The following is a 26000-nucleotide window of genomic DNA, read 5'->3' as shown; positions in this document are numbered from 1 at the left end:
TTGGGGTGCCAGGGGGACTCAGGGGTCTCTAAGGGGTACTGGGGTGAGCTGGGGGTCTCTGGGGTCCTGCAGATTCTGGGGGTCTCTGAGGGTCCCTTGGGGGTGTGGGGGGGTCCTGTGGGGGGGCTGGAGGGGTCTCTGAGGGTCTCTAAGGGGTGCTGGGGGTCCTGTGGGGGCTGGGAGGTGGGAAATGGGGCTGGGGGTCTCTGGGGGTGTTTTAGGGTCCCTGAGGAGGATTTTGGGGGACATTGAGGGGTTTCCCTCGTTTTCCCCCCAGCTCGAACAAGCCTTTGCCCAGCGGCTCCTGGACAGCCTGGAGACCCCTGAGACCCCCGGGCCCCCCAGGGCCCCCCAGGGACAATAAACACTTTGATTGTGTCAAAACCTGCTCCTGTGATCCCCAAATCCCCCTATGACCCCCAGGGCCAATAAACACCTTCATTGTGTCAGGAACTACCCCTGTGAACCCTCAAACCCCCCATTTTACCCCCCAGGACCCCCCAAAACCGAGTTGTACAAAGGGGGTTTATTAAGCTGGGGGGGGCAGGGATTGGGGAGGGATGAGGGGTTGGGGAGGGGGGCCAGGGTAGGGGGCCCCAGCACCTCAGTCATCCTTGAGCCCCCAAACACCGAGGCCGGGACCTGCTTCTGCTCCAGCTGCACCTCTGGGGGGACAGGGGGATCAGAGACTCCAGAAATGGGGGCCACTCACAGCCCCCTCCTCCTTCCCCCAACATGAGCCTCCCTCTGTCCCCTCCCGACTGCCCTGGGGACCCTCCCCCACCCCTCACTGTCCCTCCCCGTGTCCCCTCCCCCATTTCCCTCCCCTGTCCCAGTGCCCCCCATTCCAGTGCCCCATTCCAGTGCCCCCCATTCCAGTGACCCCCATTCCAGTGCCCCCATTCCAGTGCCCCCTTGTCCCCATGACCCCCCATGTCCCCAACTCCTGGTGCCTTCCCCAGTGTCCCCTTTGTCCCCAAGACCCCCCTCATTGTCCCCATGACTCCCCACCGTGTTCCTCTTGTCCCCATGACCACCCCCTTGCCCCATCCCCCAGTCCCGGTGCCCCCCAGAATGTCCCCCAGTTCCCCCATCCCCCAGTGCCCCCATCCCTCCCAGTGAGCCCCCTAGTTCCCTCCCAGTGCCCCCCAGTTCCCCCAGTGCCCTCCCAGCCCCCCAGTGCCCCTCATCCCCCAGTGCCCTCCCAGTTCCCCAGTTCCCCATCCCCCCAGTGAGCCCCCAGTGCCCTCCCAGTTCCCCCAGTTCCCCATCCCCCCAGTGAGCCTCCCAGTGCCTCCCAGTCCCCCACCCCCGGTACCGTCGGGCTCGTCCCCCTCGTCCTCGCCCAGGTCGATCTCCTCGGGGTTCCCCTGCTGGGACAGGGCGGGCTCTGCCCCCGGGGGGGCCTCGGCCCTGCACCCCCAGATCAGCTGGGGGGGCACAGAGACCCCCATCATCCCCCAGATCAGCACCCAAGGGGGGGCACAGGGACCCCCTACCCCCAAATCAGCTGGGGGGGCACAGAGACCCTCAACCCCCAAATCAGCATGGGGGGGGGGCACAGGGACCCCCATCATTCCCCAGATCAGCACCCAAGGGGGGGCACAGAGACCCCCCAACCCCCAGATCAGCACGTGGGGCACAGAGACCCCCATCATCCCCCAGATCAGCATAATGGGGGGCACAAGGACCCCCATCATCCCCCAAATCAGCACCCAGGGGGGAAACAGGGAACCCCAACCCCCAGGTCAGCACGGGGGGGGCACAGAGACCCCCATCATCCCCCAGATCAGCATAGGGGGGCACAGAGACCCCCAACCCCCCCTCAAATCAGCACCCGGGGGGGGCACAGAGACCCCCAACCCCCAGATCAGCATGGGGGGGGCACAGAGACCCCCATCCCCCCAAATCGAGACCCCCATCCCCGACATCAGCATGGGTGACACAGGGACCCCCATCCTCCTCCAGATCAGCACAGGGGGGGTACAGAGAGCCCAACCCCCCCCACATCAGCACGGGGGGGGCACAGAGACCCCCATCCCCCCAGATCAGCATCTGGGGGGGCATAGGAACCCCCAACCCCCCACACATCAACATGGGGGGCACAGGGACCCCCATTCCCGAAATCGAGACCCCCATCCCCCACATCAGCACCCAGGGGGGGCACAGGGACCCCCATCTCCCCCCAAATCAGGTGGGGCTGGGAGGCCACACCCACCTCACCTGGGGGGACACACCTGGGGGGCCAGGTCACCTGAGAGCACCTGAGTGGGGGGGCCACTGGTGGGTTTGGGGGGGGGGAGGTCAGAGCACCTGAGGAAGGGCACCTAACAGCACCTGCTGGGGGTGGGGCAGGGCGTGGGTGTGGCAGTGGGTGTGGCCCTGAGCATGGTCACAGCACCTGCTGGGGGTGGGTGTGGCAGGGAGGGGTGTGGCAGTGGGTGTGGATCAGGGCGTGGTCACTCACCTGACAAACAGCACTTGCTGGGGGTGGGTGTGGCAGGGGGGTGTGGCAGGGTGTGGGTGGCAGGGGGTGGCAGGGGTGTGGCAGGGGTGTGGGTGGCAGGGGGTGTGGCAGGGGGTGTGGCAGGGGTGTGGCAGGGGTGTGGGTGGCAGGGTGTGGCAGGGGGTGTGGCAGGGGTGTGGCAGGGGGTGTGGCAGGGGTGTGCAGGGTGGGTGGCAGGGGGTGTGGCAGGGTGTGGCAGGGGGTGTGGCAGGGTGTGGCCCTGGGCGTGGTCACTCACCTGACAAAGAGCACCTGCTGGGGGTGGGTGTGGCAGGGGGTGTGGCAGGGTGTGGGTGGCAGGGGGTGTGGCAGGGGTGTGGCCCTGGGCGTGGTCACTCACCTGACAAACAGCACCTGCTGGGGTGGTGTGGCAGGGGTGTGGCAGGGGTGGGTGGCAGGGGTGGGTGGCAGGGGGTGTGGCCCTGGGCGTGGTCACTCACCTGACAAACAGCACCTGCTGGGGGGGCCGGGGCGTGTCCCGCTGGGCCTCGGCCGCCAGAGCCTCTGCCCGCTGCTCCAGCAGCTTCATATCATCCAAACCACTCTGCCCCGGGGCCAGGTCAGACACTGCACCCCAAAAAACATGGGGAGGGGTCAGGGGGGATGGGGGAACACCCCAAAAATCATGGGGAGGGGTCAGGGGGGACGGGGGAACCCCCAAAACACAGGGGGGGAGTCAGGGGGATGTGGGAACCCCCAAAAAACAGGGAGGGGTCAGGGGGGATGTGGGAACACCCCAAAAAACAGGGATGGGGTCAGGGGATGGGAACCCCAAAAATGGGGGTCAGGGGATGGGGAACACCCCAAAAACATGGGGGTCAGGCTGTGGGAACCCCAAAAATGGGGGTCAGGCCATGGGAACACCCAAAAAACAGGGACGGGGGCAGGGGGAGATGTGGGAACTCCAAAACACAGGGGTGGGGTCAGGGGGGCCATAGGACACCCCAGGCCCAAAGGGACACCCCAAGGGACAGCCCTGGGGACACCCCAAGCCCTGGGGACACCCCTGGGGACAACTCTGGGGACACCCCAGGCCCAAGGGGACACCCCAAGGGACAGCCCTGGGGACACCCCAGGCCCTGGGGACAGCCCTGGGGACACCCCGTGCCCCTCCCCCGCCTCACCGGTGCCGGTGGCGCTGCCGGACGCCTTGAGCATCTGCGAGGCCATGAAGTTGACCTGGGTGTTGTAGGTGGCCTGCACACTGCGCTTGATCCGCAGCATCTCCCGGATCGTGTCCTCGTTCCCGTGCCGGATCTCAAACTCCTTCCACGTCTGCCAGAAACTGCCCGTGATCTGCGGGGACACCGCTGTGACACCTCTGTGACAACGGGGACACCCTGGGGACACCCTGGGGACACCTCTGTGACACCTCTATGACACCGGGGACACCCTGGGGACACCTCTGTGACAACGGGGACACCCTGGGGACACCCTGGGGACACCTCTGTGACACTGGGGACACCCTGGGGACACCTCTGTGACACTGGGGACACCCTGGGGACACCTCTGTCACCCTAGGGACAGCTCTGTGACACCGGGGACACCCTGGGGACACCTGACACCTCTGTGACACCGGGGACACCCTGGGGACACCCTGGGGACACCTCTGTGACACTGGGGACACCCTGGGGACACTCCAGGGACACCCCCTGGCACTGGGGATCTGCGCTGGAGCCACCGGCTCAGCAGGGGGTGTGGCACTGGGGACACCTCTCTGACAGTGGGGACACCCTGGGGAAACCATGGGGACACCCCCGTGACACTGGGGACACCCTGGGGACACCCCTAATACACTGGGGACACCCTGGGAAAACCATAGGGAAAACCCCGGCACCCTGGGGACACAGATCTGGGAGCAGTGGGTGTAGATGTGACCCCTGTGTGACCCCCCCATGTCCCCCCTGTCCCCCCTCACCCGGGGGTCGCAGATCTGGGAGCAGTAGGTGTAGATGTGACCCTGTGTGACCCCTGTGTGACCCCCACATGTCCCCCCCTGTCCCCAATGTCCCCCCTCACCCGGGGGTCGCAGATCTGGGAGCAGTAGGGGTAGATGTGACCCCTGTGACCCCTGTGTGACCCCTGTGTGTCCCCAATGTCCCCCCTCACCCGGGGGTCACAGATCTGGGAGCAGTAGGTGTAAAGTGACCCCTGTGTGACCCCCGTGTCCCCCCCCGTCCCCTCACCCAGGGATCGCAGATCTGGGAGCGGTAGGTGTAGATGTGACCCCTGTGACCCCTGTGTGACCCCCCTGTCCCCTCACCCGGGGGTCGCAGATCTGGGAGCAGTAGGTGTAGATGTGACCCCCCCATGTCCCCCCCTGTCCCCTCACCCGGGGGTCGCAGATCTGGGAGCAGTAGGTGTAGATGGCCCGGGCCCGATCCACCTCTCCCAGCTTGCACTCCATGTCGGCGAAGCGCAGGCAGAGCTCTCGAGCCGCATCGTCCCCCAGCACCTGCGGGCACAGCGCCCACCTCAGCCCCCTGACCCCTGAGCCCCCTGGGCCCACCTGAGCCCCCTGAGTCCCCTGGCACCACCCACACCCACCTCAGCTCCCCTGAATCCCCTGGCACCACCCCCACCCACCTGAGCCCCCTGACCACCCTGAGTCCCCTGGTACCACCCACACCCACCTGAGCCCCCTGACCACCCTGAGTCCCCTGGCACCACCCACACCCACCTCAGCCCCTGACCCTGCCCAGGCCCACCTGAGCCCCCCTGGCACCACCTGAGCCCCCAGCCCTGCCCAACCACACCTGCCCCCTGGCACCACCTAGGTCCCTGCCAGGGACCCCCAGCCCGGCACCCACGAGGTGTCTGCACACCCGGGTGCCCCCATGCCACCCCCAGCCCCTGGGTGCCTCCCACCCTCCCCAGGTGCCCCTTGTCACCCTCAGGTACCCCTTTGTCACCCCCAGCCCCTGGGTGCCTCCCGCCCAGGTGCCCCTTGTCACCCTCAGGTACCCCTTTGTTGCCCCCACCATTCCCGGGTGCCATCCCAGTTCCCGAGTGCCCTGTGTCACCCTCAGAGTGCCCCCAGCTACCCTCAGCCCCCCAAGTGACCCCGTGCCCACCTCTATGGCACACTGGTAGATGGGCCAGGTGTGTGTGACCCCAAAGAGCTCCCATAGCCCCCAGTGCCCCCAGGTGTCCCTGTCCCCAGGTGCCCCCCAGTGCCCCGTGCCCACCTCTATAGCCCTCTGGTAGATGGGCCGGGTGTGTGTGACCCCGAAGAGCTCCCATAGCCCCCCAGGTGCCCCCCTGTGCCCCCTCTCACCTCTATGGCCCTCTGGTAGATGGGCCGGGTGTGTGTGACCCGAAGAGCTCCCATCGCCCCCAGGTGCCCCCCTGTGCCCCCCCTCACCTCTATAGCCCTCTGGTAGATGGGCCGGGTGTGTGTGACCCCGAAGAGCTCCCATAGCCCCCCCAGTGCCCCCCTGTGCCCCCCTCACCTCTATAGCCCGCTGGTAGATGGGCCGGGTGTGTGTGACCCCGAAGAGCTCCCATAGCCCCCCAGGTGCCCCCCTGTGCCCCCCCTCACCTCTATGGCCCTCTGGTAGATGGGCCGGGTGTGTGTGACCCCGAAGAGCTCAGCTGCCCGGCGGATGTAGATGTGGAACATGTCCCGCTGCTGCTCGGGGGGCACGGCGCGGGTGCCCCGCTCGTACACGGCCATGGCCCGGCGCGCCAGCCCGAACTGCTCCTCCAGCCGCGCGTACAGCAGGTAGATGGCTGGGGGAGGCACTGTCAGTCACTGCCTGGTACACCTGGGTACACCTGGTACACCTGGGTACCCACCTGGACACACCTGGTACACCTGGGTACCCACCTGGGCACACCTGGTACACCTGGGTACACCTGGTACACCTGGGTACCCACCTGGCATCCCAGCATGGCTGGGGGGGGCACCCTCAGTCACTGCCTCGCACACCTGGGTACACCTGATACACCTGGGTACCCACCTGGCACCCCAACATGGCTGGGGGGGCACCCTCAGTCACTGCCCTGCACACCTGGGTACACCTGGGTACAGCTGGTACACCTGGGCACACCAATGTGGCTGGAGGGACACTGGCCGTGACTGCCCAGCACACCTGGGCACCCCCCCAGCAGTGCCCACCTGGCCCACACCTGAGTGTCTGCCCAGCCCCCACCCAGACACCCTGACGTGGTTGGGGGTGGGGGGACAGCACCCACCTGGGTACACACCTGGACACCCCGCTGGGCCCTGCCCAGCACCCACCTGGGCACAGGTGTCAGGACACACCTGGGCACTCCCCCGGGCACCCCAACGTGGCCGGAGGGGCAGAGCTGTCACCCCCAGCCCCGCCATGCCCTGATTGGCACCAGCCCTGGCCCTCCCACCCCCACCCTCACCCTGCAGCCCCCTGCTCAGCCAACCCCCCCTCACACCTCCCACCCCTGCTGTGCCCCCTGCCTGTGCCCCCCATGTCCCCTGTGCCCCCCGTGTCCCTGTGCCCCTCGTGTCCCTTACTCTTGGCGTGCTGGGGGGGACACCCGTCCAGCGCCTGCTCGAACAGGTCCCGCGCCCGCTCCAACTTCCGCCCCCCGTAACGGGCCACGAACTTGGACAGGTACGTGAGCCACAGGTCACCCACGTGAGGCCACCGGAACAGGGCAATGCCACGCTCGTATGCCTGGGGACAGGGACAGGGACAGGTACGTGAGCCACAGGTCACCCACGTGAGGCCACCGGAACAGGGCGATGCCACGCTCGTATGCCTGGGGACAGGGACAGGGACAGGGACAGTGTCACCACAGGGACAGGTACGTGAGCCACAGGTCACCCACGTGAGGCCACCGGAACAGGGCGATGCCACGCTCGTATGCCTGGGGACAGGGACAGGGACAGGGACACGGGGACATTATCACTACGGGGACAGTGTCACCACAGGGACATAGACACAGAGACAGCATCACTGCTGGGACAACTGTAGTGCCACTGTTGGGACAGGAACACAGGAATAGGGACAGTGTCACCACTGGAACAGGGACACAAGGACAGTGTCACCACCAGGCATGTGGGGACAGGGACAGTGTCACCACTGGCACAGACACATAAGGACAGTGTCACCACCAGGGATGTGGGGACAGGGACAGTGTCACCACTGGAACAGGGACACAAGGACAGTGTCACCACCAGACATGTAGGGACAGGGACAGTGTCACCCCTGGAACAGGGCAACGCCACGTTCGTGTGCCTGAGGGGACAGAGGGATGTGGGAACATGGACACGGCACAGGGTCACCCCCGGGCACTGCCAGTGCTGCCCTGACACCGTGTCATCACTGCCACCAGCACTGCCATCACTCTGACACTGTCACCACTCTGGCATCACTGTCACCAGCACTGCCACCCTAACACTGTGTGACCACCTGGCACTGCTGTCACCAGCACTGCCACCCTAACACTGTGTCACCACCTGGTACTACTGTCACCAGCACTGCCACCCCAACACTGTCACCACCTGGTACTACTGTCACCAGCACTGCCACCCTAACACTGTGTGACCACCTGGCACTGCTGTCACCAGCACTGCCACCCTAACACTGTGTCACCACCTGGCACTGCTGTCACCAGCACTGCCACTCTGACTCTACTGTCACCAGTCTGGCATCACTGTCACCAGCACTGCCACCCCAACACTGTCACCACTCTGGTATCGCTGTCACCAGCACTGCCACCCCAGCACTGTCACCACTCTGGTATCGCTGTCACCAGCACTGCCATCACTCTGACACCGTGTCACCACTCTGGCATCACTGTCACCAGCACTGCCACCCCAACACTGTGTCACCACCTGGCACTGCTGTCACCCCCTGACATCATCTGTCACTGCCACTGCCACCCTGACCCTGCCACCACCACCTGACAGTGCTGTCACTGCTGTCACCACCCTGACACCCTGTCAGTGCCCTGTCACCACTGTCACCACCCTGCCAGTGCTGTCACCTCCCTGTCACTGCTGCCACTGCCTGAACGCTGCCCTGGCACTGCTGTCACGGCCCTGTCACTGCCACCATCACCCTGACACTGCTGTCACCATCCTTGCCACCCCCCCATGTCACCCTGCCACCACTGTCACCCTGATACTGCCAACCCTGTCACAACTGCTGCCAGTGCTGCCAATGCTGCCGTCACCACCTGTCACCACCCTCTGTCACTTCTGCCACCTCCCTGTCACCATCCCATCACTGCTGCCACCCCATCACTTCTGCCACCTGCCTGTCACCACCCCCTGTCGCTGCTGTCGCCCCCTGTCACCCCCCCCCCCCCCAGGGCCATCCCAGGATGTCGTGCCCGTGGTGTCCCCATGGCCCTCCCCGGGCACAGGGTCCCCACTCTGTCCCCAGCCCCCACCTTGGGGTGTCCCATCCAAACTCCTCCAGACATGGGGTATTCCCTGTCACTCTCTGTGTGTCCCCAGCCCCCCTGTCCCCAGGATATTCCCTCTGTCCCCAGGCTGCCCCCAGGCTGTCCCCCCTGTCCCCAGGCTGTCCCCATCTGTCCCCAGCTGTTCCCAGGCTGTTCCCATCTGTCCCCAGCGTCCCTGTCACTTTGAAGCTGTCCTCGAAGCGGCCGTGCTCCTGCAGCCATGGCGTGTCCCCTGTCACACTCTGTGTGTCCCCAGGCTATTCCCCCTGTCCCCAGGCTATTCCCCCTGTCCCCCATGTCCCTGTCACCTTGAAGCTGTCCTCGAAGCGGCCGTGCTCCTCGAGCAGCAGGGCGTAGTTGATGACGATCTGGGGGGTGGCGATGCGCAGGTCCAGGATGCGCTCGTACACCGCGCGCGTCGACTGCGGCACCGCCGGGGTCAGGGGGTTAGGGGGGACAGAGGGGTGGTCCCCCCGTCCCCAGGTGTCCCCCCCGTCCCCAGGTGTCCCCCCTGTCCCCAGCTGTCCCCCCATCCCCACGTGTCCCCCATCCCCAGGTGTCCTCCCCATCTCCAGGACTCCCTCTCATCTGCAGGTGTCCTGCCCCTGTCCCTCCCATCCCCAGGTATCCCATCCTGATCCCCCCATCCTTCAGGTGTCCCCCAGTGTCCCTCCCCTATCTCCAGGTGTCCCCCGATCCCCAGGTGTCCCCACCATCCCCAGCTGTCCTCTGCCGTGTCCCCCCATCCCCAGGTGTCTCCCAGGTGTGTCCCCCATCCCAGTGTGTCCTCCCTATCCTCAGCTGTCCCCCCATCCCCAGATGTCCCCAGCTATCCCCACTTGTCCCTCCCATCTCCCGGTGTCGCCCCCACCCCCAGCTGTCCCCAGGTGTCCCCCCAGGTGTGTCCCCACCTGGAAGGTGCCCAGACTCTCCTCCAGGTCTGCCAGCATCGACCACACCCTGAGGGATTTGTAGAGCCTGTTCTGGACGGGCTCGGAGCTGTCGAAGTACTCGGCGCGCTTGGCCGGCAGGGCCGTGGCTTTCTGGGGGGGCAGGGGGGGCTCAGGGGGGCCCCCAAACCCCCCAACCACCCCAGCAGACACCCCAGCCCTGAACCCCCCACCAAGCACAAAGGTGGCCCTCAGGGGGTCTCTGGATGTGTCATCTCCTCCCCTCCTCAAATTTTGGGGTTCCCCCTCTCCATTTCCAGAGGGACCCCCTTCCCTCCCCCCGGAATCCCACCTGGGATGGGGGCCGTATTCAGAGACACCCCTGCATTTTTTGGGTGTGTGTGTCCTCCCCCACCTCTGGTGCCCCTCCCCCTGGGGATTTTTGGGGCCCTCCCCTCACCCAGAGCACCCCCAGAACCCCCTCGTGCTGCAGCTCCAGCTCCCACAACCTGCGCCCCCCACCCTGAACATCCCTCCCATTTTTTGGGTCTCCCCCTTCATTTTTCGGGTCCCCCTCATTTCTGGGGTCCCCCACCTCCCAGGGTTTTTGGGGGCCCCCTCACCCAGAGCACTCCCAGAACCCCCTCGTGCTGCAGCTCCAGCTCCCACAACCTGCGCCCCCACCCTGAGCACCCCCTCACATTTTTGGGTCTCCCCTCATTTTTGGGGTCCCCCCACCCCCGGGGTTTTTAGGGCCCCCCTCACCCTGAGCACCCTGAGGGCCTCCTCGTGCCGGTGGTGCCGCAGCTCCAGCTCCCCAAATTCGCACCAAACGGCAGCCAGGTCCTCCACCCGCCGGAACCGCACCCGGGTGGCCCTGGACAGGATGGTCCTGGCCTGGGGGGACAAGGGGGGGTCAGGGGGAGGTCACAGGGGGGTCAGGGGCAGGATGGCCCTGGCCTGGGGGGCAGGAGGGACATAGGGGTCAGGGGATACGGGGGTCAGGGGGTCACAGGGAGTCAGAGAGAGAGGGGGTCAGAGGGACAGGATTGTCCTGGCCTGGGGGTCACAGGGACAGGGGGGTCAGAGGGACAGGATGGCCCTGGTCTGGGGGCAGGGGGACATGGTGGGGGGCAGGGGATTTGGAGGGGTCAGGGGGTTTGGAGGTGTCAGAGGGATGGGATGGCCCTGGCCTGGGGGCAGGGGGTCAGAGGGTTTGGGGCGTCAGAGGGACAGGATGGCCCTGGCCTGGGGGACACGGTTTGGGGGTCCCCAGGTAGGTTGTGGGGGTTCCAGGGGCAGCATGGGGGTCCCAGGCAGGTTTCCATGGTCCCAAGAGCAGTGGGGGTCCAGGAGCAGTGTGGGGTCCCAGGCAGGTTTGGGAGGGTCCCGGCAGGTTTGGGAGTCCCAGGGGCAGTGTGGGTGTCCCAGGCAGGTCTAGGGGGTCCCAGGCAGGTTTGGGGGGGGTCCCAGGCAGGTTTGGGGGTCCCAGGCAGGTCTAGGGGGTCCCAGGCAGGTCTGGGGGGGTCCCAGGCAGGTTTTGGGAGGGTCCCCGGCAGGTTTTGGGGGTCCCAGGAGCAGCGTGGGGGTCCCAGGCAGGTTTGGGGGGGTCCCAGGGGCAGCGTGGGGGTCCCAGGCAGGTTTTGGGGATCCCAGGGGCAGCGTGGGGGTCCCAGGCAGTGTAGGGGTCCCAGGCAGGTTTGGGGGTCCCAGGCAGGTCTGGGGGTCCCTCACATCGTCCAGCTGCCCGTTGTCCTCGTAGAAGCGGGCGAAGGCCACCCAGAGCTCGTGGGGGCGGCCGGTGGCTCGCTGGGGGTCCACGGTCTGGACGGCCTCGGTGTAGGTCTGGATGATCTGGGGTGGGGGGACACAGAGAACAGCAGTGTCACTGCCAAACCCCCACCCCCAGCCGTGTCCCCACCCCACCTGTGCCACGCTCCTGCAGTGTCCCCTCTGTGCCCCACCCCAGTTCTTGGGGTGTCCCTAGTGCAGCCCCCGTGTCCCCTCTGTGCCCCCTAATCTTCCTGGGGTCCCCAGTGCAGCCCCCATGCCCCCCAACCTATCCTGGGTGTCCCCCTCAGGGTGCTCCTGGTGCAGCCCCCTGTGTCCCCTGTGCTCTTAGGGTGCCCACCCCAACCCCCCCAGCTACCCCCGTTCCCTGTGTCCCTCCCTTCTTGGGGTGCCCTGAACCCTCCCCCCATTCCCTGTGCACCTCCACCTTCTCCAGGGTGCCCCTGGTGCCCTCCCCATGATCCCCACCCCCAGTCCCAGTGCCCCCAGTCCCTGTGCCCTCCTGGTTGCCCCACCCCTTCTCGAGGTGCCCCTAGTACCTCCCCCAGTCCCTGTGCCCCTCAATCCCAGTGCCCCCCACCTTCTTGGGGTGCCCTGATCTCCCCACAATCCCTGTGCCCTCATTCACTGTACCCCCACCTTCTTGGGGTGCCCTGATCCCTCTCCACAATCCCTGTGCCCCCACCTTCTCGAGGTGCCCTGGTGCCCCCATTTCCTTTACCCCAATCCCAGTGCCCCCCGTTCCCTGTGCCTCCCCCCTCACCTTCTCGGGGTTCCCCTGGTGCAGGGCCACCCTCTTGTGCCACTCGTGCACGTTGTGGGGGTTCTGTCTCAGCAGGACGCTGTTCAGCAGCAGCGGCCGCCGCGCCATGAGCCGCTCAAACCGAGCCAGGCGCAGCTCCAGCTCCACCTCCTCTGGGGGAACAGGGGACATGGAGGGGTCAGGGGACACCAGGGGGGTCAGGGGACACAGGGACCCCCCAGAAACAGGGCCATGAGGCGCTCGAACCGAGCCAGGCGCAGCTCCAGCTCCACCTCCTCTGGGGGGACAACACGGGGGTCAGGGGACACCGAGGGGGTCAGGGGACACAGCTGGGGGTCAGGGGGACCCCCCAAAAACAGGGCCATGAGGCGCTCGAACCGAGCCAGGCGCAGCTCCAGCTCCACCTCCTCTGGGGGGACAACACGGGGGTCAGGGGACACCAGGGAAGTCAGGGAACACCAGGGGGGTCAGGGGACACAGCTGGGGGTCAGGGGACACCAGGAGGGGTCAGGGGACACCAGGGAGGGGTCAGGGGACACCAGGGAGGAGTCAGGGGACACGGGGACCCCCAGGGCACAGAGCCATGAGCTGCTTGAACCGAGCCAGGCACAGCTCCAGCTCCACCTCCTCTGGGGGGACAACACGGGGGTCAGGGGACACCAGGAGGGGTCAGGGGACACCAGGGAGGGGTCAGGGGACACCAGGAGGGGTCAGGGGACACGGGGACCCCCAGGGCACAGGGCCATGAGGCGTTCAAACCACGCCAGGCGCAGCTCCAGCTCCACCTCCTCTGGGGGGACAACAAGGGGGGTCAGGGGACACCAGGAGGGGACAGGGGACATGGGAGGGGTCAGGAGACACCAGGAGGGGGCAGGGGACACGGGAACCCCAGGGCTGGGGCCATGAGCTGCTCGAACCGAGCCAGGCGCAGCTCCAGCTCCACCTCCTCTGGGGGACACAGGGGTCACACAGCTGGGGGGCTTGGGAAGGTCAGGAGACAAGAGCGGGGTCAGGCCCCGATGACGCTCTCCTTGTCCCTCTCGTCCCAATCCCTCCCACATTTTGGGGTGCCCTCTCCCATTTTGGGGTGTCCCCCCCATTTTGGGGTGTCCCCCCCATTTTGGGGTGCCCTCTCCCATTTTGGGGTGTCCCTCTCCATTCTGGGGTGTCCACCATACCCTCCTCCTGTCCCCACCCCAGCCAGGCCCGGGCGTCCAGCAGAGCCCTGATGACGCTCTCCTTGTCCCAATCCCTCCCCCATTTTGGGGTGTCCCCCCCATTTTGGGGTGTCTCCCCCCATTCTAGGGTGCCCTCCCCCATGCTGGGGTGCCCCCGTACCCTCCTGTCCCCGCCCCAGCTGGGCCTGTGTGTCCAGCAGAGCCCTGATGACGCTCTCCTTGTCCCCCTCACCCCAATCCCTCCCCCATTTTGGGGTGTCCCCCCCATTTTGGGGTGTCTCCCCCCATTCTAGGGTGCCCTCCCCCATGCTGGGGTGCCCCCGTACCCTCCTGTCCCCGGCCCAGCTGGGCCTGTGTGTCCAGCAGAGCCCTGATGACGCTCTCCTCGAAGCGGGCGTAGCTGTCGAAGACCTGCGTGAAATCCCGCACGGTCATCACGGTCTGCACGGCCTCCTCGTACACATCCCGGGCCTGGAATGGGAATGGAACACAGGGAATGGGATCAGGGTCTGCACGGCATCCTCAGACACATCCCAGGCCTGGAACGGGATCAGGGACACAAAAAATGGGATCAGGGATCAGGCATAAACATCAGGGTCTGCATGGCCTCCTCGTACACATCCCGGGCCTGGAACGGGATAGGGACACAAAAAATGGGATCAGGGATCAGGGATCATCATCACAGTCTGCACAGCCTCCTCATACACATCCCAGGCCTGGAATGGGATCAGGAACACAAAAAATGGGATCAGGGATCATCATCAGTGTCTGCACGGCCTCCTCGTACACATCCTGGGCCTGGAACGGGAATGGGACACAAAGAATGGGATCAGGGATCAGGAATCATCATCAGGGTCTGCACGGCATCCTCGTACACATCCCGGGCCTGGAATGGGATAGGAAATGGGATAGGGAATGGGATCAGGGATCATCATCAGGGTCTGCACGGCCTCCCCGTACACATCCCGGGCCTGGAACGGGAATAGGAACACAAAGAACGGGATCAGGGATCATCAGAAATCATTGTCACGGTCTGCACAGCCTCATCATACACATCCCGGGCCTGGAATGGGATAGGGACACAAAAAATGGGATCAGGGATCAGGCATAAACATCATCAGGGTCTGCACGGCCTCCTCATACACATCCCAGGCCTGGAACGGGAATGGGAACACAGGGAATGGGATCAGGGTCTGCATGGCCTCCTCGTACACATCCCGGGCCTGGAACGGGATCAGGGACACAAAGAATGGGATCAGGAATCATCAGAGATCATTATCACGGTCTGCACAGCCTCCTCGTACACATCCCGGGTCTGGAACGGGATAGGGATAGGATCAGGGACATAGGAAATGGGATCAATGGCTGCATGGCCTCCTCATACACATCCCGGACCTGGAACGGGATCAGGGACACAAAAAATGGGATCAGGTATCATCAGGGATCATCATCAGGGTCTGCACGGCCTCCTCGTACACATCCTGGGCCTGGAACGGGAATGGGACACAGGGAATGGGATCAGGGATCATCGGGGATCATTATCAGGGTCTGCACGGCCTCCTTGTACATATCCCGGGCCTGGAATGGGATAGGGATTAGGGACACAGGGAATGGGATCAGGGACACAGGGAATGGATCAGGGACACAAGGAATGGATCAGAGACACAAGGAATGGATCAGGGACACAAGGAATGGGATCAGGGAGCCAGGCAATGGGATCAGGGACACAGGGAATGGGATCAGGGACACAGGGAATGGGATCAGGGTCTGCACAGCCTCCTCGTACACATCCCGGGCACAGAATGGGATCAGGGACACAAAAAATAGGATCAGGGCCACGTAGAATGAACCAGGGACAAGGAATGGCATCAGGGACCCAGGGAACGGGATCAGGGTCTGCACGGCCTCCTCGTACACATCCTCAGATAGGAACAGAACTGGGGACACAGAAACAGTACTGGTGACCTACAGACACCGTTGGGGGCACGAGGACAGCACTGAGGACACAGGAGCAGCCTTGGGGACACTGGGACAGCCTTGGGGACACCGGGACAGGGTTAGGGACAGCACTGGGAACAGGAACAGGGGAAGGACAGTGCTGGGGACAGCGGGGACAGGGACAGTGTCATGGGGTCACCACAGGGGACACACACAATGACAGCGGTGGCCCTGGGGGGGCTGTGGTGGCCCTGGGGGGGTTGTGGCGGTCCAGGGGTGTCAGTCCCAGGGGTGTCCATCAGTCACTCCCAGGGTGTGTCAGTCAGTCCCCTGGGGTGACACTCAGGGCGTCACTCACTCCCAGGAGCTGTCAATCACTCCCAGGAGCTGTCAGTCAGTCAGTCAGTCCATCCATGGGGTGTCAGTCGTTCCCAGAGCTGTCAGTTATTCCCAGAGCTGTCAGTCATCCCCAGGGTGTGCCAGTTGTTCCCAGAGATGTCAGTTATTCCCAGGGGTGTCCATCAGTCAGTCCCAGACATATTGCTCGTTCCCAGAGCTGTCAGTCGCTCCCACGGGATGTCAGTCATGCACAGAGTGTGTCAATCACCCCCAGGATGTGTCAATCACTCTTAGGCTGTGTCAGTCACTCCCATGGGTTGTCAGTCATCCACAGAGTGTGCCAATCATTCCTGGAGGGTGTCAATCATTCCCAAGAGCTGTCACTCACCCCAGGGTGTGTCAGTCACTCCCAGGAGCTGTCAGTCACTCCCAGACTGTGTCAGTCACCCACAGGCTGTGTCACTCACTCCCAGACTGTGTCAGTCACCCACAGGCTGTGTCAGTCATCCCCAGGCTGTGTCAGTCATCCCCAGGAGCTGTCAGTCACTCCCAGACTATGTCAGTCACCCCCAGGTTGTGTCAGTCATCCCCAGGAGCTGTCAGTCACTCCCAGACTGTGTCAGTCACCCCCAGGCTGTGTCAATCATTCTCAGGAGCTGTCAGTCACTCCCAGACTGGGTCAGTCATCCCCAGGCTGGGTCAGTCACTCTCAGCCTGTGCCAATCACCCCCGCACTGTGTCAGTCATTTCCCTGTGATCTCAGTCACCCCCAGCCTTTGTCAGTCATTCCCAGACTGTATCAATCACCCCCAAGGCTGTGTCAGTCACCCCCAGGGTGCCCCCCACCCCCAGTCCCAGCAGGGTGGGGCTGTCACCTTCTCCAGGTGGCCGCAGCGCACGTAACAATCGGCCAGAGCCCCCCAGAGCCGCCCCCGCTGGTCCGTGAAGCGCGTGAGGCCCCCCCGGATGATCCCCCCGGCGTCCAGAGAGCGAACACGGTCGGGGTGCTGGGACAGCAGCTCACACAGCTCCTGCCACAGCTGGGGAGAGGGGAAAAGGGGGAGGTCAGAACACCCAGAACCCCCCCAGGGTCACCCAAAACCCCTAGAACCCCCCAGTGCCCGTGGGACCCCCACCCCGGGGTGCTGGGACAGCAGCTCACACAGCTCCTGCCACAGCTGGGGGGGAGGAAATGGGGGGGTCAGAACACCCAGAACCCCCCCAGGGTCACCCTGAAAACCCCAAAACCCCCCAGTGCCTGTGGGACCCCCACCCCGGGGTGCTGGGACAGCAGCTCACACAGCTCCTGCCACAGCTGGGGTGGAAAAATAGGGGGTCAGAACACCCAGAATCCCCCCCAGGGTCACCCCAAAAACCCCAGAACCCCCCAGTGCCCGTGGGACCCCCACCCCGGGGTGTTGGGACAGCAGCTCACACAGCTCCTGCCACAGCTAGGGGAGAAAAATGGGGGGGTCAGAACACCCAGAACCCCCCCAGGGTCACTCCAAAACCCCCCAGTGCCTGTGGGACCCCCACCCCGGGTGGTGGGACAGCAGCTCACACAGCTCCTGCCACAGCTGGGGGGGAGGAAATGGGGGGGTCAGAAACCACAGAACCTCCCCAGGGTCACCCAAAACCCCCAGAACCCCCCAAGGATCCCCAAAATCCCTCCCAGATCCCCCAACCCCCTAACAGCCCGTGGGACCGCCCCACCCTGGGGTGCTAGGACAGTAGATGGGGAGTGGAAATGGGGGGAGGGAAGTCAGAACCCACAGCACCCCTCTCCCCAGAAAAACTCCCTGAGCCCCCCAAAACCTGGCAGGGACCCTCAGGACCCCCAACCCCCTCCTGCTCCCACAGGTGCCCCCCTGGGTGACCCCTCCCATCCCCAGTGGTGCCCCAGAGGCGTCCTGGGTGTGTCCCTCCCTTCCAGCAGCCACAGGCACCCCTTCCTGTCCCCAAGGTGCCCCTGACCCCCAGGTGCCCCTGGTCCCCCTGTGTCCCCCAGGTGCCCCTGTGCCCCCCTAGCCCCCCTGTGCCCACCTGGTAGTTGGATTTGCCCTCTCTGGACACGAATCTCTCGTCGTTCACCAGCCGGGCCAGAACCTGCGCGGCCTCGTCCAGGCGGCCCACGGAGCGCAGGTACCCCACATACTGCTCTGCCTCCTCCGGGCACAGCTAGGGACAGCAGGGTCACCTGGGTCACCTGGACACCCCCAACATCACCTGAACCCCCCCAGTGTCACCTGCACCCCCCCAGCACCACCTGAACCCCCCCACGGAGCGCAGGTACCTCACGTACTGCTCTGCTTCCTCGGGGCACAGCTGAGGACACGGGGACACCTCAGGGTCACCTGAATCACCCCAGGGTCACCTGCACCCCCCCAGCACCACCTGAACCCCCCCAACATCACCTGAACCCTCCCAGTGCCACCTGAACCCCCCCAGTGCCACCTGAACCCCTCCAGTGCCACCTGAACTCCCCCACAGAGCACAGGTACCCCACGTACTGCTCTGCTTCCTCGGGGCACAGCTGGGGACAGCAGGGTCACCTGAACCCCCCCAGTGTCACCCAAACCCCCCCAGTGCCACCTGAACCCCCCCATGGAGCGCAGGTACCCCACGTACTGCTCTGCTTCCTCGGGGCACAGCTAGGACAGCAGGTCACCTGAACACCCTAGTGCCACCTGAACCCCGACAGCATCACCTGAACCCCCAACTGTCACCTGAACACCCCCAGGGCCACCTGGAACCCGGTCACCAGCCCCCCAGTGCCACCTGAACCCCACAGACGCGGGACCCCCAGCACCACTGAGCACCTCAGTGTCACCTGAACCCCCCCACGGAGCGCAGGTACCCCACGTACTGCTCTGCCTCCTCGGGGCACAGCTGGGGACAGCAGGGTCACCTGGGTCACCTCAGGGTCACCTGAACCCCCCAGTGCCACCCGAACCCCCCCACGGAGCGCAGGTACCCCACGTACTGCTCTGCTTCCTCGGGGCACAGCTGGGGACACAGGGACACCTCAGTGTCACCTGGGTCACCTGAGCCCCCCCAGTGTCACCTGGGCCTTCAGGGTGTCACTTGGGACACCCTCCATGTCACCTGGGCCCCCTCAGGGTCACCTGCCCTATTCCCGTGGTGTCACCCCTGTCCAGCTGTGCCACCACGCCAAGGTGACACTGCCAGGGGGGTGTCCCTGTCCTGGGCTGACCCCAAGTGTGCCCCTATCACCAGGTGTGTCCCCAGCTGTGTCCCTGTCCCCAGGTGTGTCCCCACATGTCCCCAGCTGCATCCCCAGGTGTGTCCCTCTCCTCAGCTGTGTCCCCAGGTGTGTCCCCAGGTGTGTCCCCAGCTGTGCCCCTGTTCCCAGGTGTGTCCCCACGTGTGTCCCTCTCCCCAGCTGTGCCCAGGTGTGTCCCCAGCTGTCCCCAGGTGTGCTCACCTTGAGGAACCTCCTGAAGACCCTGACGGCGGTCTCGGGCAGGGGGTGGGGGGCACCTCCCCAAGCGTGTCCCCATGCCCAGGTGTGTCCCCAGGTGTGTCCCCAACTGTCCCCAGGTGTGCTCACCTTGAGGAACCTCCTGAAGACTCTGACAGTGGTCTCAGTTGGGGGTGAGAGGGGGTTTCTCCCAAAGTGTGTCCCTGTCCCCAGGTGTGACCCCATTCGTCCCCAGATGTGTCCCTCTCCCCAGGTGTGTCCCCAGCTGTCCCCAGGTGTGTCCCCAGCTGTCCCCAGGTGTGTCCCCATCTGTCCCCAGGTGTGCTCACCTTGAGGAACCTCCTGAAGACCCTGACGGTGGTCTTGGGCAGGGGGTGAGGGGGTGTCTCCCCACCTGTGTCCCCATCTGTCCCCATCCCCAGGTGTGTCCCCAGCTGTGCCCAGGTGTGTCCCCGTGTGTCCCCACTCGTCCCCAGCTGTCCCCAGGTGTGTCCCCATCCATCCCCAGCTGTCCCCAGGTGTGCTCACCTTGAGGAACCTCCTGAAGACCCTGATGGTGGTCCCAGGCAGGGGGTGGGGGCATCTCCCCAAGTGTGTCCCCATCCCCAGGTGTGTCCCCAGCTGTGTCCCCAGCTGTGTTCCCAGCCACCTCTCACCTTGAGGAACTTCCTGAAGACCCTGACAGTGGTGTTGGGCAGGGGGTGAGGGGGTGTCTCCCCAGGTGTGTCCCTGTCCTGGGCTGACCCCAAATGTGTCCCTATCACCATGTGTGTCCCCAGCTGTCCCCAGGTGTATCCCCAGGTGTGTCCCCATCTGTCCCCAGGTGTGCTCACCTTGAGGAACCTCCTGAAGACCCTGACGGCGGTCTCGGGCAGGGGGTGGGGGGGTGTCTCCCCAGCTGTGTCCCCAACTGTCCCCATCCCCAGGTGTGTCCCCATCTGTCCCCAGGTGTGCTCACCTTGAGGAACCTCCTGAAGACCCTGACGGCGGTCTCGGGCAGGGGGTGCCTCCTGACGAAGCTCAGGTAGGGGGGCCAGAGGCGGCGGTGCTGGGTGATGGGCAGGGCCCGCAGCGCGCGGTCGAACGTGCGGCGCGTGCGGGTGATGCGGCCCTGCTCGGCCAGGAACTGGCAGTAATCCAGCCAGATCCGCGGCATCTACAAGGATTATGGGGTTATGGGGTGTCTGTGGGGGGTTATGGGGTGTCTGTGGGGCTGGGGGGGCACAGGGGGGTCAGTGGGGTGCGGGTGATGCGGCCCTGCTCGGCCAGGAACTGGCAGTAATCCAGCCAGATCCGCGGCATCTGCAAGGATTATGGGGTTATGGGGTGTCTGTGGAGGGTTATGGGGTGTCTGTGGAGCTGGGGGGCACAGGGGGGTCAGTGGGGTGCGGGTGACCTGGCTCTGCTCAGCCAGGAACTGGCAGTAATCCAGCCAGATCCGCGGCATCTGCGGGGTACAGGGGTTATGGGGTGTCTGTGGGGCTGGGGGCACAGGGGGTCAGGGGGCACAGGGGGTCAGTGGGGTGTGGATGACCCAGCCCTGCTTGGCCAGGAACTGGCAGTAATCCAGCCAGATCCGCGGCATCTGCAGGGACAGAGAGGTTATGGGGTGTCTGTGGGGCTGGGGGCACAGGGAGTCATGGGGGCACAGGGGGTCAGTGGGGTGCGGGTGATGCGGCCCTGCTCGGCCAGGAACTGGCAGTAATCCAGCCAGATCCGCGGCATCTGCAGGAATTATGGGGCTATGGCGTGTCTGTGGGGGGTTATGGGGTTATCAGGGGTTATGGGGTGTCTGTGGGGTATTATGGGGTGTCTATGGGGCTGGGGGTCACAGGGGGTCAGTGGGGTGCGGGTGATGCGGCCCTGGGGTTATGGGGTGCATGTGGGGCAGGGCAGGGTGGGGTTGGGGGAAGTTTGGGGGTGGTTATGGGGTTGGGAATGGTTTGAGGGGAGGGGGCAGGTTTGGGGTGGGGGTGGTTTGGGGACTGTTGTGGGGCCAGGAGGGGGTTTGGGGGCTGGTTATGGGGTCGGGAAGGGTTTGAGGGGAGGGGGCAGGTTTGGGGGTGGTTTGGGGGCTGCTGTGGGGCCAGGAGGGGGTTTGAGGGATGGTTGTGTCCCCTGCACCCCTGTATCCCCCCCACGGCCCTTCCTTGTCCCTCCACGTCCTGTGTCCCTCTTGTGCCCCCTCCACACCCCCTGTTCCCCACCCCATGTCCCCATCACCTCCCCATGTCTCTCCAACCCCTATCCCCACCCCTGTCTCCCCATCCCCACCTTGTGCATGAACACCAGGGCTCTCCCCATGTCCCCTGTCCCCCATCCCCACCTTGTGCATGAACACCAGGGCTCTCCCCATGTCCCCTGTCCCCCATGTACCCCCATGTCCCCCTGTCCCCACCTTGTGCATGAACACCAGGGCTCTCCCCCATCCCCACCTTGTGCATGAACACCAGGGCTCTCCCCATGTCCCCCTGTCCCCACCTTGTGCATGAACACTCAGGGCTCTCCCCATGTCCCCTATCCCCCCATCCCCACCTTGTGCATGAACACCAGGGCTCTCCCCATGTCCCCCCTATCCCCCCATCCCCACCTTGTGCATGAACACCAGGGCTCTCCCTGTCCCCACCTTGTGCATGAACACCAGGGCTCTCCCCTGTCCCCACCTTGTGCATGAACACCAGGGCTCTCCCCTGTCCCCCCATCCCCACCTTGTGCATGAACACCAGGGCTCTCTCCCATGTCCCCTTGTCCCTCCCATGTCCCCTTGTGTCCCCCCCATGTCCCTCTGTCCCCACCTTGTGCATGAACACCAGGGCTCTCCCCCCTGTCCCCCCCTGTCCCCACCTTGTGCATGAACACCAGGGCTCTCCCCCATCCCCACCTTGTGCATGAACACCAGGGCTCTCTCGTGCACCGCGTTGGCCTCCTCGAAGGCGGGGTCTGAGGGGCAGCGACCTTTGACCTGTGCCCGGCGCTGCCGCAGGTACTGGTACCACAGCTTGTAACTGAGGGGACACCGGGGTCACCTGGGGCACCCCTGTGTTACCTGGGACACTCCTATGTCACCCCTGTGTCACCCCCTGTGTCACTGCCGCAGGTACTGGTACCACAGCTTGTAACTGAGGGGACAGGGGTCACCTGGGGCACACCTGCCTCACCTGGGACACCCCTGTCACCCCCTGTGTCACTGCCACAGGTACTGGTACCACAGCTTGTAACTGGGGGGACACTGGGGTCACCCCTGTGTCACCTGGGACACCCCTGTCACCCCTGTGTCACCTGGGATACCCCTGTGTCACCCCCTGTGTCACCTGGGACACCCCTGTCACCCCCTGTATCACTGGTGCAGGTACTGGTACCACAGCTTGTAACTGAGGGGACACCGGGGTCACCCCTGTGTCACCTGGGACACCCCTGTCACCCCCTGTGTCACCTGGGTGTCGTGGTTTTGCCCATAGCTTGTAACTGGGGGGAAACAGGGGTCACCTGGGGCACCCCTCTGTCACCTGGGACACCCCTGTGTCACCCCCTGTGTCACTGCTGCAGGTACTGGTACCACAGCTTGTAACTGGGGGGACACTGGGGTCACCTGGGGCACTTGGGACACCCCTGTGTCACCCCCTGTGTCACCTGGGACACCCCTGTGTCACCCCTGTGTCACCCCCTGTGTCACTGCCACAGGTATTAGTTAGACACAGGGGGCACCCCTGTGTCACCCCCTGTGTCACCTGGGACACCCCTGTGTCACCCCCTGTGTCACTGGTGCACGTACTGGTACCACAGCTTGTAACTAGGGGAACATCAGGGTCACCTGGGACACCCCTGTGTCACCCCCTGAGTCAACCCTGTCACCCCCTGTGTCACTGCCACAGGTACTGGTACCACAGCTTGTAACTGAGGGGACACTGGGGTCACCTGGGGCACTTGGGACACCCCTGTGTCACCCCTGTGTCACCCCCTGTGTCACCTGGGACACCCCTGTGTCACCCCGAGTCACCCCTGTCACCCCCTGTGTCACTGCCGCAGGTACTGGTACCACAGCTCGTAACTGGGGGGACACTGGGGTCACCTGGGGCATACCTGTATCACCTGGGACACCCCTGTGTCACCTGGGACACCCCTGTGCCACCATCTCCCATCACTGCCACACGTACAGGTGCCACAGGTACACCTCAGACACCCCCAGGTGTATCCCAGGTCCCCCAGGTATCCCCCAGGTGTGTCAGATGGATCCCAGGTGTATCCCAATTGCCCCCACGTGTATCCCAGGTGCCCCAGGTGTGCCCCCAGGTGTGCCCCCCCTCCCCAGATGTATCCCAATTGCCCCCAGGTGTATCCCCAGTGCCCCCAGGTGTGCCAGCTGTCCCCAAGGTGTCCCCCAGGTGTATCCCCGGTGCCCCCAGGTGTGCCAGGTGTGTCCCAGGTGTATCCCTGGTGCCCCCAGGTGTGCCAGGTGCGGTACCTGCCGGGCAGCTCCCGCAGGGCCCTCTCGTAGATCTGGTTGAGGCGGGGGCGGGGCCCGCGCTGCCGGGCCTGGGCATAGCGGAGCCACCCCCGCACCGAGAACGGGTTCCGGAGCAGCTCCTCCTCGTGCTGCACCTCCTCATCCTCCTGGGGGACAGAGGGGACAGTCAGGGGACAGTCAGGGACAGGGGACATGGCAGGGACAGCTCCTCCTCGTGCTGAACCTCCTCATCCTCCTGGGGGACACAGGGGACAGTCAGGGACAGGGGACATGGCAGGGACAGCTCCTCCTCGTGCTGCACCTCCTCATCCTCCTGGGGGACACAGGGGACAGTCAGGGACAGGGGACACTGTCAGGGACAGGGGACATGGCAGGGACAGCTCCTCCTCGTGCTGCACCTCCTCATCCTCCTGGGGGACACAGGGGACAGTCAGGGACAGGGGACACTGTCAGGGACAGGGGACACTATGACAGAGCCACCCCCGCACCAAGAACGGGTTCCGGAGCAGCTCCTCCTCGTGCTGCACCTCCTCATCCTCCTGGGGGACACAGGGGACAGTCAGGGACAGGGGACATGGCAGGGACAGCTCCTCCTCGTGCTGCACCTCCTCATCCTCCTGGGGGGAGAGGGGACAGTCAGGGGACAGTCAGGGACAGGGGACAGGGCAGGGACAGCTCCTCCTCGTGCTGCACCTCCTCATCCTCTGGGGGACACAGGGGACAGTCAGGGGACAGTCAGGGGACAGTCAGGGACAGGGGACATGGCAGGGACAGCTCCTCCTCGTGCTGCACCTCCTCATCCTCCTGGGGGACACAGGGGACAGTCAGGGGACAATCAAGGCACAGGGGACACTGTCAGGAACATGGGGACAGCCAGGGACAGCTCCTCCTTGTGCTTCACCTCCTCGTCCTCCCAGGGACACACAGGGGACAGTCAGGGGACAGGGGACAGTCAGGACACATGGCAGGGTCAGGAGACAGTCAGGACACATGGCAGGGCCAGGGGGCAGTCAGGGGACAGGGACAGCTCCTCCTTGTCCTCCTCGGGGGACACAGGGACATGGGCAGGGGACACCCCCAGGGGACAGGGGACACTGCCAGGGGACAGCAGGGAGGGGACAGGGGGACCAGGACAGGACAGGAGAGACAAGGGACAGGGAATGACAGGGGGATGGGGACACCAGGCCAGAGGGGACAGGGAGGGGACAGGGACACAGGGGACAGGGAGGGACAGGGACACAGGGACAGGGAGGGACGGACAGGGACACAGGGGACAGGGACAGCAGCAGCAGGGACACGGGGTGGGAGGTGGTGGGGACAAAGCAACAGGTGGGAAACAGGGACATGGGGACAGGAGAGGGGACAGGGACATGAGGACATGAGACAGGGATGGGGACAGGGACACGAGGACATGGGACAGGGAGAGGATGGTGACACCAGGATGGGGACAGGAGAGGGGACAGGGACACAGGGACATGGGACAGGGAGGAGATGGGGACACCGGGATGGGGACAGGAGAGGGGACAGGGACACAGGGACATGGGAGGGAATGGGGACACGGGGATGGGGACAAGGACACAAGGACATGGGAGGGAATGGGGACATCGGGATGGGGACAGGAGAGGGGACAGGGACACAGGGACATGATCATGGGAGGAGATGGGGATACCGAGATGGGGACACAGAGACAGGGGGACATGGGGCAGGGAGGGGGATGAGGACAGGGGACAGGGATGGAGACACTGGAATGGGAACAGGGACACGGAGCAGGGATAACACCCGTTACCAGGAGGGGGTGTCGGGCCGGGAGGGGACACGGACGGGACACAGGGCTGGGTGTGGCACCGGGGACAGGAGAGGAAAGGGACGGGGACGGGGACGGGAACGAGGACGGGGATGGGACACGGGGACGGGGACGGGGAATGGAGACGGGGACGACAACGGGACAAGTATGTGAACGGGGGGTCCCGCCCTGCCCCGCACTCACAAAGCACAGCTCGGGCCGCTCCGGGCCCGGCGCCGTTCCGGGATCCGCCGCTGCCGCCGTCGCCGCCGTTACCGCTTCCGTTACCGGCTCCGTTACCGCCTCCGCTCCGGGCTCCTCCCGCGGCGCCTCCGCCGCTCCCTCGGCCGCTCCTGGGCCCGTCTCCGGCCCCGCTGCCGCTCCCGGCGGCTCCTCCAGCGCCGCCATCTCCGGCGCCGCCGCCGCCATCTTCCCGCGCGCGCCGCCACTTCCGACAGCCCCGCCCCGGCTTCCGCCCTCACTTCCGCCTCTCCTTCGGGCGTCATTTC

The 26000-nt window shown here is 65.1% G+C and overlaps 1 protein-coding gene across 1 annotated transcript; it reads right to left on the bottom strand.

Moving 5' to 3' along the window:
* Nucleotides 1-483: 483 nt before the first annotated feature.
* On the bottom strand, nt 484-25931 carry XAB2 (XPA binding protein 2). The gene is made up of 20 exons (XM_050306234.1): nt 25696-25931; nt 23706-23854; nt 22125-22248; nt 20202-20399; nt 17845-17979; nt 16677-16841; nt 13851-13995; nt 12347-12498; nt 11527-11646; nt 10558-10689; nt 9814-9945; nt 9211-9324; nt 7002-7164; nt 6048-6238; nt 4839-4961; nt 3631-3802; nt 2961-3073; nt 2745-2758; nt 1319-1413; nt 484-665 (listed from the first exon to the last, which is right to left on the bottom strand). The coding sequence occupies exons 1-20, from the start codon at nt 25918-25920 to the stop codon at nt 484-486; spliced, it is 2844 nt and encodes a 947-aa protein (XP_050162191.1). The 5' UTR covers nt 25921-25931.
* Nucleotides 25932-26000: the final 69 nt, after the last annotated feature.

This window comes from Myiozetetes cayanensis, unplaced genomic scaffold, assembly GCF_022539395.1.
Source record: "Myiozetetes cayanensis isolate MyiCay16 unplaced genomic scaffold, myiCay2020 scf115, whole genome shotgun sequence".
NCBI lineage: Eukaryota > Metazoa > Chordata > Aves > Passeriformes > Tyrannidae > Myiozetetes > Myiozetetes cayanensis.
Note: the sequence above shows the minus strand (reverse complement) of the source record. Positions and strands in the feature narration are given on the sequence as shown.

What these genes read in the sequence shown, in the direction of transcription:
- XAB2 (XM_050306234.1), bottom strand. Translation starts at nt 25,920, where the DNA reads ATGGCGGCGGCGGCGCCGGAGATGGCGGCGCTGGAGGAGCCGCCGGGA. An exon ending in GCTGCGGCCACCTGGAGAAG is followed by an intron (nt 13,996 to 16,676) that starts GTGACAGCCCCA and finishes TTCCCATTCCAG; the next exon opens with GCCCGGGATGTGTACGAGGA. An exon ending in CCCAGATCTGCGACCCCCGG is followed by an intron (nt 3,803 to 4,838) that starts GTGAGGGGACAG and finishes GTGTCCCCGCAG; the next exon opens with ATCACGGGCAGTTTCTGGCA.